General features: G+C 33.7%; 1 protein-coding gene across 1 annotated transcript in view; it reads left to right on the top strand.

The window, feature by feature from the left end:
- The window catches only part of LOC144962396 (ubiquitin carboxyl-terminal hydrolase 14-like), a 29594-nt gene extending 13375 nt beyond the window's left edge, over nucleotides 1-16219 (top strand). Inside the window, exons 7-18 of the mRNA XM_078895298.1 lie at nucleotides 267-397; nucleotides 765-854; nucleotides 3623-3711; nucleotides 3941-4023; nucleotides 4524-4555; nucleotides 6759-6824; nucleotides 7096-7188; nucleotides 10814-10939; nucleotides 11703-11772; nucleotides 13041-13148; nucleotides 13666-13740; nucleotides 15054-16219. Of these exons, the coding sequence (XP_078751424.1) occupies nucleotides 267-397; nucleotides 765-854; nucleotides 3623-3711; nucleotides 3941-4023; nucleotides 4524-4555; nucleotides 6759-6824; nucleotides 7096-7188; nucleotides 10814-10939; nucleotides 11703-11772; nucleotides 13041-13148; nucleotides 13666-13740; nucleotides 15054-15130 (1040 nt within the window). The 3' untranslated portion in view covers nucleotides 15131-16219. The remainder of the gene's footprint in view (nucleotides 1-266; nucleotides 398-764; nucleotides 855-3622; nucleotides 3712-3940; nucleotides 4024-4523; nucleotides 4556-6758; nucleotides 6825-7095; nucleotides 7189-10813; nucleotides 10940-11702; nucleotides 11773-13040; nucleotides 13149-13665; nucleotides 13741-15053) is intronic.
- The last annotated feature ends 1621 nt before the right edge of the window (nucleotides 16220-17840 follow it).

Below are 17840 nucleotides of genomic sequence, written 5' to 3'. Positions count from 1 at the left end.
ACAGCAATTACATATTTTGTCATAAATTTCCTTTTCAAAGTGCTGTAAGAAATTTGATTGGGTCATGATCGAGTCAACATATTCAGAAAGTAATTTGGGTAATATTTTTTATCATTTTCCTCACTAATGCTCTTTGTTGTTTTGTTGCACGCTCTTGATTTTTACTACCGTTCTTTCTTCTTGTGATTTTGATTGTATATCACTATCTTTATCCAATTTATCATTCCTTCAAATGTTATTTGAACTTTCCTTTTTTTTCTCATTAGCTTTGAGAGATTTGTATCTAACGATGGAGAAGACCTCATCTTCCATTCCACCAGTTATTTTCTTACAAGTTTTACACATAGTTTTTCCAAGATTTGCTGAAAAGGGGGAAAATGGCGGCTATCAACAGCAGGTATTTATTATTTGTATACTATCTATATTTAAAAATTTTGGTCACTAGTTAAATTTTGCTGTTGTTGAAGGATAAAACTGTACACTCTTATTTTGAATGATATTTAAAGCAACACAGGTTATTTGAACAATGGAAAATATTGTGTTCAACAGACTTATTAACATGTAACATGGCTGATGTGGATTTTAGTGTTGATTTGAGAACAGATGACTTGGGTTTGCACAGGAATTTAGAAATATCTTTTTTAATCTTGAGTGTTTCCAAAAAATAATAAAATGCATATATCTGACAGAAAAACTTTTTCTTTGTTAAGAAAAATATGTTGTCTTTGTTTTAAATTTCATGAAATTTTTTTCACTCTTTGCAGGATGCCAATGAATGCTGGACTGAAATAGTTAGAAGTTTACAACAGAAGCTTTTGCCTGCTGCCAGTCCCATAAAACAAGGAGAGCCAATGGTGAGATATTGCCATTCACAACTATGACCAAATTAAATCAGTGGTATTGTCAGATGGTCTGGTATTGGAATTATGAAATTTTAAAGTTTCCTGTAATAACAATTTTACATTTTATGATTTTGAAAATATAAGATGTTTTTTTAATTTTCTGAAAGCATATCCTTAATTCGGTAGCAACACTTTGAATGGATATTGCTTTCAATACACTGCATTCAGTTGGACTCCAACCACCTATTCCAATTCACTGCTGTTTATTTCTTCATAAAATCGGATCACTTAGTTATACTGCTGGAACCCAGCAAGTGACTGACAACAGCAGCTGCATGCTGTAAAAGTGGCTACCTGGACGGGGATTCCCCTTTTTGAGGGTTATGACACAAAGTATTGCATTTTCGTGATGTAATCCAACACCATATCTAGATGACCACTTACATTACAATAATATTAACTTACGGAACAGACAGTACTACGTTCACTTGTTATGTTGGTTCTTTTTTCGTTTTATTGTGATTATTCTGATAGGTTTTATAAGCAATTTAAAATCCCTACCATTTAAAAATATTTTTGTTGTTGTGCGGACAATAAAAAATTCAAATCTTTAAAATCAGACGTTGGATTCCGAATTTAATTAATGTTTTGTCCAGTCTTAATATTATTACACACAGTAAAACATTCATTTTCTGATTCAACACATTTTAACTACGTTTTTAATGGTCATAAATGTAATGGGCTGGACATCTGGTATGTTCTCTCCATTTGTATTTTGTATTGTATTTAAAAGCTATGGAGATAAGAGGATTAAACAATTTAACACACTCCTAAAGAACATATAAAGCAATATATTGTGTGTGTAGGTTTTACTTCACTATTCCAAATAGAAACAAAACCACCGTCATTACACCAAACAACAACACTATCACAGTGGCCTAGTAGATAATAGAAGCAATGAATATGGTAGAAAAAGGTATTCCTCTCTCTCTCTCTTTCTTTCTTTCTTTCTCTCTCTCTCTCTCTCTCTCTCTCTCTCTCTCTCTCTCTCTCTCTCTCTCTCTCTCTCTCTCTCTCTCTCTCTCTCTCTCTCTCTCTCTCTCTCTCTCTCACACACACACACACACATACATCCTGCATATACACACATATTACATACACACGTAAAAGACAGGCTAAGAGAAATTAATCACATTCACACTACACCTAATTCATACCACTGACAACAACGATATAACATCAACCGTTAGTACAGATAGTATTCCACAAAGGCAAGTTTGACTGGGGAAAATAAGAAGAGGGGGAGAGGGGGGGAACTCAAACACAGCCAAGATAGAGAAAATAATAGTGGCACTTCCTAGGAATTAACAGATATTCAGACATTATTCTCAATATTCACAGTGTACAAGTAGTGCAGCTGGTGAATAAAACTTTCCCACACCAATCAACAGAGACATGAATGAAACAAGCCCATTCATTTCATATTTCTTAAATCAGTAACAGATGTGTCTTTAAGAACTATTATTGTTGGGCTACTTGCAGAGGGAGTATATATATATAATATAATATATATATATATATATATATATATATATATATATACAGTTCCTGTACTACAATAAGTATGACTTCTTCACTCCTTTACCATATTCGTGGGAACGTTTGATGACAAAACTGTAGAATCAGTGTAGTAAAGTGTTCCATGGTCAGTAGGGAGTCCAGGAAATGATTATGACATTGTTTACATTGTGTAACTGGTCCAAATTCATCACTCACGATAGCCTAGACATCTTATAGACTGCTAGATATTCCCAGTGAAATTTGATACCCCACCCCTACACTTGTTACATATTTGTTGAACTGAATTAACATTAGTGCAACAGAAAGTAGACAGTTTGTACTATGTACTAGTGTGAATAATAATAAACTGCAACGTCTGATTGTTGTTGTAGGGATTGCAGAAATATTTGATTTAAACGATAAATGTAGTGAAAATGTGAGTCTACTTTGCTGTGTTCCTGAGAAAGAAATATACTGATGATATCTATGATATTTAGTCCACTGTGTGAGGGGGATTTCAATCTATAACATGAGTGATATAGATTTACATTTAAGATAATTGTGGCTTGGCTATGCCATTATTTATCAGACCAATTAGACTACTCGCTTCACTGACTGCAGGCACGTGCCATGCCAGAGCGCAGGTAAAGAGGAGGAGAGTAGTGACCTCTTGACCTAGCATCTCAACTAAGTGATCCGCTGGTAAACCACTGTGAATTACATAATTAATTTATTGATTTAAAACAAACCAGAGAAGATGGTTCCATGTTCACCACACCTACAGCCAGAAAAAAAAAACAACAGTCAAAACCCTTTTTGTCATATCCCTCTGTTGTTTTAATATGTTACATATTTTTTCTGTGTAACGTCTTATTGTAAATCTGGACCGTTGTGTTGATCCCCCAAAAAAGTCTGAACAGACCTTTGAAAATTTATTGTGATTTCAAAAGATTTCTTTTTTCACCCTAACATTGCTACCCTTCTTTTTAAAAATCAGCAATGAGTGAATATACAGAATATTTTTCACTTGAACAAACCTTGCTCATTGTAACATGACCACTGAACTGACTGTTTTTAAATTATGAGACTCAGATTTGGGATTCTGGATGTGAATGTTTCTTTTATATTCTCAGTCCTTTAAGAAAAACGATCATTTCTTTATTTTGAAATTGTTTTAAATTTTTTTTTATTAATGTCCCATGTTTGCTTCATTGTTTCAGGAAGTTGATGCATCTGCCTCGTCAACAGGAGCATCAGCATTCACTCAGGGATTTATTGATCAGTATTTTGGGGGCGAATTTCAAACAACGTATCCTTTATCCGTTTATTTTTATTTCAAATTATGCCATGCTTTATTTACCACTGAAGTCATTTATTGTAATAAGACTTGTTAACTGTAATTCTCATTCATTAAAAAACGTTATGTTTCCTGTATTGTACATGAATCATTTATTGAATCAAAGTAAAATCATTCTTTGGATAAGTTTGCTTTTACATTACAACAATTTAAAACTTATATTTCCTTAACTCTGATAAAGTATGAAATGTACAGAGGCGCCTGAAGAGGGTGACGTTGTTGGCAAGGAGAAGTTTTTGCAACTGAGTTGTTTTATTGAAAAAGGTAAACTAAGTAGTGTTGTGTGCTTTTGGTATGTTATCGTTAAAGCAGAAATCTGTCGTGTTTCTTTTTTCCTTTCTTTTAAAATTCATTTTTAAGGCCATTGATGTTGGAAATAAGCTCTGATTATTATTTTTTTTAAAATAGTACGTCAGTGCCATTAGAAGGCTCATGGAGCTGGAGTTTATCGTGGTTTCTATAGCGTGAAATGGACAAAAGCAATTGCTTGCTACCCGTTGGATAGGACGCTAGTCTTTTATTATATACTGTGATTATTTCAGGGAAACAAATTCCAGTATTTATATCTAGTTTTACGTCTTATTGTCAGTCCATTTTCAATCACCTTGCTTTTAAGTGCTGCTGTGACATCTCCATAAGAAAGAAAAGCTGTAATTTTTTTTTCTTTTTATATTAATTACATATGAATTGTCAGAAACTCAAAGAGGGAGGACTAAGTCATGTGAATTCACTTTTTTTTTTTCTTCTTTTTTTGAACATTACAGAGGTGAAATACATGCATACTGGATTAGTCAATGTAAGTGATTTTTTTATCTTCTCCTCCTCTTCTCTTTTCTTTTCCTTCTCTATTTTTTTTTTTTTTTTTTTTTTGTGTGTGATATTTTTCTAAATTGCAACGTGTTTCTTACACATTTTTACAAAATGTAAATCCTCCGACTATAATCAGAATTTCAACTCATCAACATTAGTCAACATTTGATCTACTAACCTTTTTCAGTCCCCTCAAGAAAATTAATTTAAAAGTTAGCCAAATGCTGCGCTCCTAACGACTATTTTTAGTATGGCACCTCCCCCTCCTTACAGTCCATCCTCTGCATCCCCTCTCCTTTTTCTCTCTTCTCTCTCTCTCTCTCTCTCTCTCTCTCTCTCTCTCTCTCTCTCTCTCTCTCTCTCTCTCTCTCTCTCTCTTCTCTCTTTCTCTCTCTTCTCTTCTCTTTTCTCTTCTCTCTCTCATCCTCTTACACTTCTCTCTCTCATCCTCTTCCCCTCTCTCTCTCTCTCTCTCTCTCTCTCTCTCTCTCTCTCTCTCTCTCTCTCTCTCTCTCTCTCTCTCTCTGGGTGGGGTTCCTGGCCTCCCATAGTGGGCAGAGGGGTACATACTGTGTCTTCTATCCCCTTACATGTTTTCCAACATGGTTTTTGTCTTTGTCTTGGAATGAGATTACTTGGTTTTGTCCTGGCCCTGGCCGGAGTCCTAGCTGGGAGGGAAACAGTCAAATGCATAGTTATTGTTTTGGGAGATGATATTTTTTCCTTGTAAATCATCTCTCTGTTATGTATTATTATATTTGTTATTTTGAATTTATAATGTAAGCATTTGAGTGTATTCCTCTTTGTTGGATTTTGTGCTTGTGTCCGGATGAGACTTATAGGTGATCTCAAACTAAGTTCATTATTGGTGGTATGCTCTTGGAATCTACATCTGATCCCTATTTGTTCCCAGTTCCCCTTTGTCTTACTTTCTCTTGGGTGCTTCAATTGTAATTCTAGAACTTTTTACTATCCTTTACTATTCTTCCTTTTTACTGGCACTGATATAACCTAAATGTGTTGCAAGCACCGTAAAACCCTTAAAAACTAACAAAAACAAAACAATCTCTCTCTCTCTCTCTCTCTCTCTCTCTCTCTCTCTCTCTCTCTCTCTCTCTCTCTCTCTCTCTCTCTCTCTCTCTTTCTCTCTCTCTCATTTTAAAGTAGTCCTTCAGAGCCATTTGTTCATGGAGCCGGAGTTTATTCTGGTTCCTATAGTGTGAAACAGACATTAGTAATTGCTTGCTATCTTTTGTATAGCACGCTAGTCTTTCACAAAGTACTTTCCGCCGTCAAGTCTTTCAAAACTTATTGTAGGGACATCAGACTCAAAGCGCTTAAATTACAAATTACTTTTGGCTAAAACATACTTACTCAATCACACACATACAATACAACACAACCAGACACCTATCTTGCTTCTCATATCGTCTACTGAATTCGAAACAGGTAAATTTTAAGCGAATGTTTAAAAATAGACAAAGATTCATGGTATGTTATTGGGGTAATCTGGTGATAAGAAATGTTGTTGTACAATAAACAAGGATAGTTGACTAAGGAAAGGCAGTTTTTAAAGGTTGATTATGAATTTATTTCTCATTTTGAATTTCTTATTTTCCCAATGTTAGAATGACTATGATCAGCAATTTATTTAAGATTCATGTCTATAAGTTGCATGACCACCAGAATGCAGTAGCCAAGGTGTTATATCATATTTTGTAAAGGTAAAGACATAAAATCTCTCTAGCCTCTTTACCTAATCATCTCTTGATGAAGGGGCTGAAAAAGAATAATTTAGAGGCATTTAATATATGTAGAAAGAACAGATCGATGAATATTAACAAGTCATTGTTTATCTCATGACAAGAACGGATGTGCATCATATGTTACATAACATTATCTGACTTCGTTGCAGTCAGTGTGAATTTGACTGATTAATTTTCCTACTTTTTTTTACAGATTGCCTTTAATCTCTAAAATGTTCTAATATCTTGTTTTTGGCAAACACATTGATAAACTTTAAATGATTCAATCACATATTATTAAAAGCAAACTAAATCAGAAAAAGCTTATTTATCTTTGGAAGCTAATTTTCACTCCTGGAAACCATGCAAACTCTCGTATTTATCAAGTACTAAACAAAAAAAAAACTATGAAATTCTGACCTTTCCTTTCCATCACTTTTTCAGAGAATGGTTGAAAATATAACAAAAAATTCTCCAACCCTCGACCGAGATGCAACATACACTAAATCAGTGAGTTTTAAATCATTGTCTTTTGAATTACATATTATGATTTTATGTTTAAGTTGTAGGTGTATGTGTGTGTGTTTGGAACGTTTTCAAAATAATTTTAAAATAAAACAATTTCAAAACATCCTTAATTGTTCAGATATTAAACATTGTTTACCTTGTTTTATAATAATTTTGTTATTGTCTTTCTTATATTCTCTTTTACTTTTAACCAAGATGCAACTAATAAATGATAGATATTTATTTTCTCTCCTGTAATTTCTATATTTTTCAGAGTAAGATAAGCCGTCTGCCAGCTTATTTGACTATTCAGTTTGTCAGATTCTTTTACAAAGAAAAACAATCAACAAATGCTAAAATTCTAAAGGTAAGTCAATTGAAATTTAATTAATAATAATAATAATAATACACATTTATATAGCGCTCATTCTCGTGTAAAACACAAGCTCTGGGCGCTTTACAATATAAATATCAATTTTAAGTGAAAAAAAAAAATAATAATAATAATAATAATTCATAGCCAAATCAAGGATTCATAGAGTCAATAAAAAAAAAATACAGTAAAAATGTGTCTTGAGATTCTTTTTAAAGGTAGGTAAAGACTTGCACTCCCTCAGACCACGTGGTAGTTCATTCCAAATCTTGGGGCCGAAACAAGCAAACGATCTATCACCAAATTTTGTTCTTGATCTTTTTTCCGAAATTTTCGTTTGGTCATTACATGATCTTAAAGTGTAATTTTCAAATTTACACATGACCACGTGATATGTGAGATATGCCGGTGCTATACCAGTCAAACACTTATAAACAAGACACGCTGCTTTGTAATATGTGCGCTTTTCAATGGGCAACCAGTGGAGAGAGGCCAACAAAGGGGTTGCATGATCAAATTTTTTTTTGCCAAAAACTAATCTTGCTGCACTGTTTGCAGTAGTTGTAATTGTTTAATAGAAGCCTGAGGCAAGTTGACAAGCAGGGAGTTACAATAATCTAGTTTCGAAAAAATGAGGGAAACAACCAATGTTTTACATGTTCCAATTGCAATATACTGACGGATCGAACTGATTTTCTTCAATTGAAAGTATAAAGATTTACAGAGAGCAGAAATGTGAGCTGACATTCTCATTTCTTAATCAAAATAGACACCCAAATTTTTCACAGTCTTTGAAACTTGATCTTTTCACCCCCAATCAACACCTCAAGACCATCATTTCACCTTCAACTGCCCTCTATTTCCCACAATCATCACTTCTGTTTTTGACTCATTCATTTTCAACTTGTTTGCATCCATCAACTCTTTCACATCCGTCACATGTTTCACAATATTTTCAAGATTTTTAGTTTTATCAGTAGCATAAAGTTGCGTATCATCTGCATAGAGATGATAGCGCAGCCCATGACCAGTGATGACATTAGATAATGGAGAAGTATACAAAACAAAAAGAATTGGACCCAAAACAGAGCCTTGAGGAACACCAAAAGACAATGTATGTTGACGAGAAAGTTTATCTAAAATCATAACCTGTTGCTTTCTGCCATCTAAATAAGATTCAAACCACTGCAAGACAGTCCCAGACAAGTCAAAAGTTATATTAAGTCGTTTAATGAGAATACCGTGATCAATAGTATCAAACGCCGCCGAAAGGTCTAACAATGTCAGAAGAGAAACAGAACCTTTATCTAAAACATCAAGCAAATCACTCGCAACACAGCACAGAGCAGTTTCTGTGCTGTGGTAAGAACGATAAGCTGACTGAAATTTTTCCCATAGATTGTTTTCATGGAGATGTTGTGAAAGACGTCTGAGTACAACTTTTTCAAGGATTTTAGAAAGAAATGGCAGATTTGAGGCGGGACGGTAGTTACTAAGGTCATTTACATCGAGATTTTGCTTTTTTATGAGAGGCTTTACAATTGCATGTTTATAGATATCTGGGACTTGTCCTGAGATAAGTGACTGATTTATAATATAAGTTATGCAAGGTATCAATTCAGGAAGACATAATTTCAAAATATTAGTTGGTAAAGGATCTAAATCACATGACTTCGAGGAAGATGAACAAATTATTTTAGAAATCTCTTCTTCAGTTGTTTCTTTAAAACAAGAGAATCCCTGTGAACCCGAAAAAGGGTGGAAATTTATATCTTCATTTTGCACGAGGTCCAAATTGTTCCGAATTTTCGATATTTTTCCCGAAAAGAAATCTGAAAATGCATCCGGCTGCTTTTCTACCGGGATATTAGTGGGTAGACACATGCCCTTTTCTTCCCTAAAAGTTCCTTTAAAACAGAGAAAAATTCCTTAGTGTCCCTCACTGATGATAGTTTCGTGTTATAATAGTTTCTTTTTGCTCTTTTGCAGGTGGTTTTATACTTATGCTTTTTTGCTATATATATCAGCCGGTCAATCTCAAGGCCCGATTTTCTCCACGATGCCTCTGAATTCCTTTTTTCCCTTTTTGGCAATTTTTTCACTCTGGTTAAACCACGGAGACGGTTTCCTGGAATTTATTATTCTAGTTGTCTTTGGCGCATGCCTGTTGATGACGTTGCGCAGTACCTCGTCCGTTTTCTGTGTTGATGGTATATCCATTCTTCCTAGTTCCTCTGACAGATTGTTTTTGAAGGAATTAATGTCTATTCTTTTAGTATCCCTAGACACTATCTTGACTTTCTTTGCTTTCTCTTTGATGCATTTGAGAGTTGCCAGAATCAGATTGTGGTCTGAAATTCTTTTTTGATATTTTTAATTGATTCAACAAGCGAGGGTGTATCAGTGATGAACCAGTCCAAGATGTGCCCCAATCTTTGAGTTGGAGAGGTCACTGAATGTTCATTCAGCATATTTTTTATAATTTTAACGAGACTATTCTTATCAACATCAAACTGAATATTAAAATCGCCGATAAAATTTATTTGATGTGTCTTTTGATACAAAATCAGAAAATTCGTCAGCAAAATCATTCTGTCTCAGTTTGTTCTTTTTGCTTGGGGATGGTCTGTAGATACAAGTGATAAAAATGAAATTTGAGGGTAGGTCAAAACTTTTGAACGAAATTGGCCTGTTTTTTATTTTAGACGAAAGAGCGTGTTTGTATATGATGGCGATCCCCCCTCCTGATCGTCCATTTCTTGGGAACGATTCCATCTTGTAGCCGGGAGGTGTCATTTCTTTCATTATAGGTTCATCACCGAACTGACGCAACCATGATTCAGTTATATATAGAATATCGATATCGTGTTGATCTATGACATCGATTATATCGAATGTCTTGTTTCTCGATGACTGTGCGTTAATATGGCCAATACAAATGTTATGATTTCCATGACTTGGACTTGTGTCATTTGTCAATATTTTTGTTAACGTCTGTGGTGGTCGAGTTGAACGATGACAGTTCACTGGACGTCGCGGGACTGTTGTTTCAATAACATATTGTTTACGTCGACCACCGCATTTACAGACAATCTTTTGTTGATTGTAATGGTGTTCACGTTTAAGGTAGGAATGTGTGTTTTCAATTTGTAAACAATAAAAGCGCAGGGTGAATAAAAGTCCAACGACAACTGACAGTAAAAATTGGTTGTGAGAACGAGTAAAAATGCCGGGGTCTTGGTGAAACATTGTAAAATAGTCCGAAACAATTTCGATAAAAATGATGTCGAAGCTGTATAAAATATAATTTTTCCAATTAGTGTATAGTTTTTTAAAGCAATATTTATATGGCAGCAATGTGATATTTTATGGAATTATTTTGTCAATAGCTGCTACTGCAATTAATACCGATAGACTTATGGGATAACCTGTATTACCCAAATTACTGATTAGATATTATTTACATTATCATGACTAAGTTTTTGAGATCTCAACCTCATTTTATCAAAGCTGCTACCTGCTGAGATTGCAACAAAGATGATAAATCTGGGTCATTGTGTTGACCTGATGAAAGACTTGTCATTTTGCTATATTCAAGTTATGTTCTTCATTTAAACAGGATGTCAAGTTTCCAATGAGTTTGGATGTGTTTGATTTGTGTACTCCTGATTTACAAAAGAAATTAATACCAATACGTGATAAGTTCAAGGAACAGGAGGATGCAAAGGTGGAAGAAGCTCGACAGGTTGGTTATTCTTTTTTTTATTTTGTTTTTTTTTTTTAATTTAATCTGTGCATTTGATTTAAGCCAATTTGTTTCAGTTGTAACCAAAATAGTGGAATGTTTACATTCATATTAAAATAATTGCCACATCTCTAAAAAGAATTATGAAATGTTCTAGGACTTGAGATTGATTTTATTTATCCATTTATTGAAATATATAATTGATGTTGTTTTGACCATTATTGATAGTGTTATCATACATAAAAGGTTTGTTATGTACTTGTAATTAAAACACTCACGCCCATATCAAAAACATACAAAGGTATTCTATATAACAATTGGATAATTAATTCACTAATCATTGTTTACAAATAAAGAAGAAAATATATCCCGTGTTTTGTTTGGCTTGTTTAGATATCTGGATTATATATCTTGAATATATCTTTGCATTTTACTTTGGTATCATTGTGTGATCACATTGTATTAAATTATTGTGGATTTATTCAGCCTTAAATTTGAACTGAAATAGGTTATTGGTTTTCCAAGCAAATGGTCTTGAGCTTCAGCTTAAAGTTACTTTTAAAAATTCGTTTTTATTCTGTCATTTCAATTCTTTGTATGGAGCCTCAATCAGCATTTAAAATTTTAGATATTAAAAAACAGTCTTGATTGAAAAAAAAGTATATATTTGCAAACACGACTGTATTAAAAGGTTTCTTTTAAACTTGATGTGTGGATTTCCTTTTTTAATACTTTTTTTTTCACATTTTGTTTCTTCTACCAGAATATTGGGAAACAGGTTGCCAAGAAAGATGACAAAGATGTGAAGCATGCACCATATTGGTTGGAAGGAGGTAATAAATTTGTGTGTCTTAAGTTAGCTTGGCAAATCATTGCTCAGTTAGCAGTAAATCGCCTTATGTTCCACCAAGGAACCAAGAGGATAAGATAAGTTGGCAATTAGCAGAGTAGGTCATAACAAGTATCCATTGATAATGAGATTTGAACCTATATCACTCAGTTGGCATCCACTACCACAGTGTGACACAAGAGGTTATAAATGCCATCCACTACAATAGGTTACATTGATGTTTTCGAGATAAGCCTAAAACTTTAGATAAAATCAGGAAATATGGAAAGCAAGCAGGATTGATATATATCTGGATCCACAAATGTCGTGTCTCATTTGCAGCCCTTAACAGTCAGAGTACTAAGGTTACTTGGCATGATTTGATGTGGTTTACTTCATATTTCATTTGCACTCTTGAATCCCCCGAACATAAATTAATATTATGTGGGTTTTTTTTTATTGATTGGTAATGATTATAATTTTATTGTCATTGGTATTTAAAAAAAAATATATTGTAAGGTTGATTATTAAAAATATATACTTGATTTATTTTAAAGCATCAAACAGTCTGGGTGGGGTTCCTGGCCTCCCATAGTGGGCAGGGAGGCACTGACTGTGTCTTCTATCCCTATCTGTTCTCCAATTTGCTTTCTGTCTTTGTCTTGGAATGAGATTACTTGGTTTTGCCTTGGCCTTAGCCGTGGTTCTTGGCTGGGAGGGAAACAGTCAAATGCATAATTATTGTCTTGGGAGCTGATATTTCTTTCCTTGTAAATCATCTCTCTTATATGTAGTTATATTTATTATTTTGAATGTATAGTGTAAGCATTTGAGTGTGTTCCTCTTAGTGGGATCTTGTGCTGGTGTCTGGGTGAGACATTTAAGTGATCTCAAACTAAGTACATTGGTGGTATGCTCTACATCTGATCCCTATTTGTTCCCATTTCTCTTTGTCTTACTTTTTTCTCAAGTCCTTTTAATTGTCTATCTAGAATCTTTTCACTGTCCAATATTCTTCCATTTTACTGGCGCTGATATGACCTAAATGTGTTGAAAGTGCTGTAAAACCCTTAAAAACAAAACAAAAAACAGCATCAAACAGTAAAACAATTATTTTTACTTATTAAATTAAATATGTAAATAAGCAGAAATATGCTATTATCCTGAATTCTGCAGGCAATTTTTTTTTAATACCGGGGTTCATAAGTAAAAGGCTCTGGTAAGATAATGAAAAGATAAGTATATTGCTTTATTTTTTATTTATTTCCCCAGATATTGGATCAAACAATAGTGGGTACTATGAATTGCAGGCAGTTTTGACACACAAGGGGAGATCAAGCTCTAGTGGACATTACGTAGCCTGGGTTCGAAAGAGAGGAGGTTTGTATACATATTATGGGATGTCTGTTGATGGATGGAAAGCATTTCTCAGCAGGTCCAATCACATAATTTTTTATTTTTTAAAAAATGAAGACATTTAGACATATTTTAAGATGACCTTTCATCTATCTGTTTCAAAAGTTTCTAAATTATAGTCTATTTTAACACACCAATGGTGTGATAGGAATATAAAAGGAGAGCCTTTAAAATTCAGTTGTCATGAAAAGAAATCCAATTGTTATCTTCCAAGTTCATACTAAATGGTTGACCCCCACGTGGTAGGGAGATCTTAATTTACCCACAAACTTGAACATATGGATCTTTTAATAAATTTTCTTAAATCATTTGTAAATTGTGATATAACCTGGGCAGATCCTTTCATCCCTGGTAAAGTTGTTTTCCATTTTGTTGCCAATTTCTACCATATTTATTGTTTTTATATAAATAAATGAGTGGAATAAAAATTAGTTTAATTGCAAGAATGAAACCCATTCATATTTATATTTTATTTCCACAGATGACTGGTTGATGTTTGACGATGACAATGTGACACCCATCACATCAGAGGACATTTTGAGATTGTCAGGAGGAGGTAAGATATATCTGTCCTTATTTATAGGCAAATACCATTGATTTTTTAAAATTACATTTGATTATCAAATTATTATTTATACTTATCACTATTGTTTGTGTTACTCCATTGGTCAGACAATGCCAGGGCTGTTTATAGTAGTTGTTGAAAGCATAGTGTTTTTAACAATTCCATTTCGTTTTTAATATCATTTTGAAGTTTTGTTCGTTGTTCATTTTGTTTTATTCATCCAGTCTGGAGACTTGCATTTTACATGTTTGTTTTATTTTGCACTAAAATCACTGTCCATAATTTAAAAGATAAATATATTTGATTTTCTTTTTAACAAGTTAGTTATAATCTTTCTAAAAATAGCATTTATATCAGCTCGACTGGGCTCTATCACTGATGTTATTTATCCGTGTGATTTTCTATTGTCTACTGTAGACTATTAAGCTTAATATTAAACCATGTGACAGCTGTATCTATTTGATTTTTTTAAACATTAAATTTCCTGATTACTTTTCTCTTGGGTTTTTTGCCCTGCTGCTGGATGCACAAGGCCAAGACAATCCTCAGTAAAATAATCCTATCAAGCTTTTAGTTTATATATAGGCACATTAAAGCATCAGTTGATGCCCTGATCAAAGAATTTAATAATGTTTTTCTCCCAAAGATGATTGCCTCGAAAATAAAAGCAACTTTTGGAGGTTTTTTAAAACTCTTTTACTTTAGTACATTGATTATTTGTTACCAAAAGGCTCAGTAATTAATATTCTTTACATACATGACTCGAAAATTCAATCTAATCTGTTGAGCAGGGAAATGGGGGTACTGTCTATCCCTGAGCTTCACCAGTTTACAATATCCCCCTATATCATTTGTCTTTTCCATATGGCTTGTCTTCTCATTTTGGAATGGAACCATTTAGTTTTGCCGTGCTCTGCCTTCATTTTTTTGCAGGAAGGGAAACATATGAATAATTCTTTAGGATTTTTCTTCCTTGAAATCATCTCTCTTTAATATTTCATGGTGGGGATTTAATATAACGCTTATTTTATAACATCTGAGTGTATCCCTTTTGGCAGAGACCCCTGTGGTAGTGTCGGTATAGTGATTTGAGATGACCTCAGGTGAGCTTCAAGAATATATTGCTCTTGGATCCACTTCTGATATCTGTTGAAATCATCCCCTTTCTGATTGACCATTCAATCATTTTCCTTTTTACTGGTGCTTTATTGACCTGTAAGTGTGGCTGGCACTGTGATACACTATAAACAAACAATCTAATTGTTTCTCTAATCACTTATTTTTAAATCTTTTAATTCTCCCAGGTGACTGGCATTGTGCTTACGTTTTGCTGTACGGCCCAAAGTTACTGGAAATTACAGAGGACCCAAAGCAGAATTAACCAAATGATCATAATAACGTCTATGACATACTGCTTGTTGCGATGTATGAGTTGAATGAAATGATTATGCTTTACTCTAATTAGGACTGTAATTAATGAATATTATAAAGTTGTGATTTACCGCAAACTTTTTGTCAGGCTCAATTTTATTTGTGTTATTTATTGATTCTTTAGATATCCACCACTGCGGGTGGTTGGATGGGAGCATCACCCTTGAATCATATACCTATGATGTTCGCATGGGTGTACGATCCGATAGTGATGTCGTTTCTTCTTCTCTTTACTAGCCTATCCTGCTTCTTTGGTTTGTGATTGTATTTTTGACAGGGGATATTTTTTTTTCTGTAAATCTTCTGCCTGTTTGTTCTTGGTTATTTATAATTTAGCTTATGATATCTTTAGGTTATGATTTTGATTTACATTTGTACTATTTTTGTTAGATTGCTTGTTTTTTTGTTTCAGCGGTCTCTCATATAACCTCAATTGTGTTGGAAGAGACCTAAAGCAACAAACAACAGATATCCACCACTTGTATAAGTTATTGACCAATCTGTTCCTAATATCTTAATTGATTTACAAACATATTTTGAACTTGTGCCTGGTCCCAAAGTTGGATGGACAACACAACTCTCCTTTTCTTTGTTATATAGGTCACTTTTATACATCGTTGTTTATAAATATTATTTTCATGTAAAAAATTTATTTAATCAATTGACCAGTTAAAATTTACCCCAAAATATTGGAGTTTGTGTGTGATTGGGGGGAGGGGGTTCAATTCCGGAGGGTAAAGACATTGTGAGATTATTTTGATAATTGTTATAAAACTTGCATTATTTGAATGTAATGATGTCCAAAGAATGTGAGAGATCTTGTGAAAAATGTTGAATGAATATTGTGATAATTTGTTATTTGTGTGACAGCTTTGTTAAGTTAAAAGATTCTCATTAAAGTAATGACCAAGTTTACTTTTTTGTCTCTTGATGGGATTCATTTATCATTTTGATATGTGTGGAATTGACGTATCGTACTGAAGACATACTGATTCAGGAAATAATATGAGAAGGCATACAATAAAATTTCAGATCTGTTTACACTTTGTTTTGTCATTTTGTTAATGAACATCAGTTTCCTATTTCAAGATGTTCTTGAATTGTTTTAGAATTTTTAATTACCACATGTGTAGGGGTTAATTGTTTGCTTGGAGGCCCTTTATTTTTTCCTTACCAACTTATGCTGTTTCTACTAGGTACAGAAAACTGATTTTTCAAACCCAACAATGCTCAATTTAGTCACTTTTGCTTAAAAGAGTTTGCAATTCTGAGCATTTTGATACCAATATCATACATGTATCTCAATTTTTAAGGAAGATATGGTCATTTGAAAATTTGACAATTTCGTCGTCGCGACACCCTGCTTCTGCACCCAACTTCGGGACTTCGTATAAAAAAAAGTATCGGGCTCACAATGACAAAATTTCAACTGCTTAGAGTCTCATAGAAATTAAACAACTCCAATTTTTTTCAGAACTCTAGCTCTTTATTTAATTACATTTTAAGCGCCACGAAAACGCAAAAAAATGCATATTTCCCATAAATCGCCAAGGGAGACAAAAAATGTGTCCGTCGAGGCAGCCTCTGGTCGGCACGCCATTTTGCTCTCACTGACTGGGCTGTGCAACTCGTGTTTATTTACCAAAGTTAAATGCTGGGCGAATGCGGGCGATACTTATAATTGGTACGGCATTTCCATATTTTAAGAGAAAAATGGATGAGCTTTCCAGCAATGTAAAAATAGTCTGCTGAAATTTTGTGAAATGAGTTTAATCTTCCTTTTTTTGAGAAATTTTAAAAATAAAATCGCTTCCCCTAAATAAACCAACAGTTATTTGGTATCGATCGAAACGTCAAGATCTTGTGCACATTTTAAACCAATTACTGATCCGATACCACCCATGGCCCGAATTCGCCAAGCTCTTCAAGATGACCGATCGCGAAAAGTTCGTTTTTTCCATCAGCGGGCGAGCCGATTAGTGACTTGTTTCAAAACCCACTTAAATTATCTTCAAAAAAAGCAGATAAATCATTTAGACACCATTTTAAAGGGATTTGAATAAGCTTTCGATTGATATAAATTTTATCCTTGTCATTTTGATATTTAATGGAATACAACGAAGTAAAATTTATGTAAAACACATCGAAAATTGTCCGCCAGAGCGCATTAGCGGCAGTTTGCCGTACCTATTTCTACTCTCCATCCCCTGCCTCCTCCATCAAATGAGATAAAAATCAAAACTCATGTTACATGATACATTTGTGATTGAGATGCTTTCTGTTTTGAGCAAGTTACTTTCTAAAGTACTCAATAAAATATTCAATTACGTTGCTAATGTCTAATGTTGCCGCGGGTGGTTGGATGGGAGCATCACCCTTGAATCATATACCTATGATGTTCGCATGGGTGTACGATCCGATAGTGATGTCGTTTCTTCTTCTCTTTACTAGCCTATTCTGCTTCTTTGGTTTGTGATTGTATTTTTGACAGGGGATATTTTTTTTTCTGTAAATCTTCTGCCTGTTTGTTCTTGGTTATTTATAATTTAGCTTATGATATCTTTAGGTTATGATTTTGATTTACATTTGTACTATTTTTGTTAGATTGCTTGTTTTTTTGTTTCAGCGGTCTCTCATATAACCTCAATTGTGTTGGAAGA

Source organism: Berghia stephanieae, chromosome 1 (genome assembly GCF_034508935.2).
Source record: "Berghia stephanieae isolate SIO BIC M18660-M18661 chromosome 1, UCSD_Bste_1.3, whole genome shotgun sequence".
Lineage (NCBI taxonomy): Eukaryota > Metazoa > Mollusca > Gastropoda > Nudibranchia > Aeolidiidae > Berghia > Berghia stephanieae.
The sequence above is the reverse complement of the archived record's forward strand: the minus strand, read 5'-3'. Positions and strand labels throughout refer to the sequence as shown.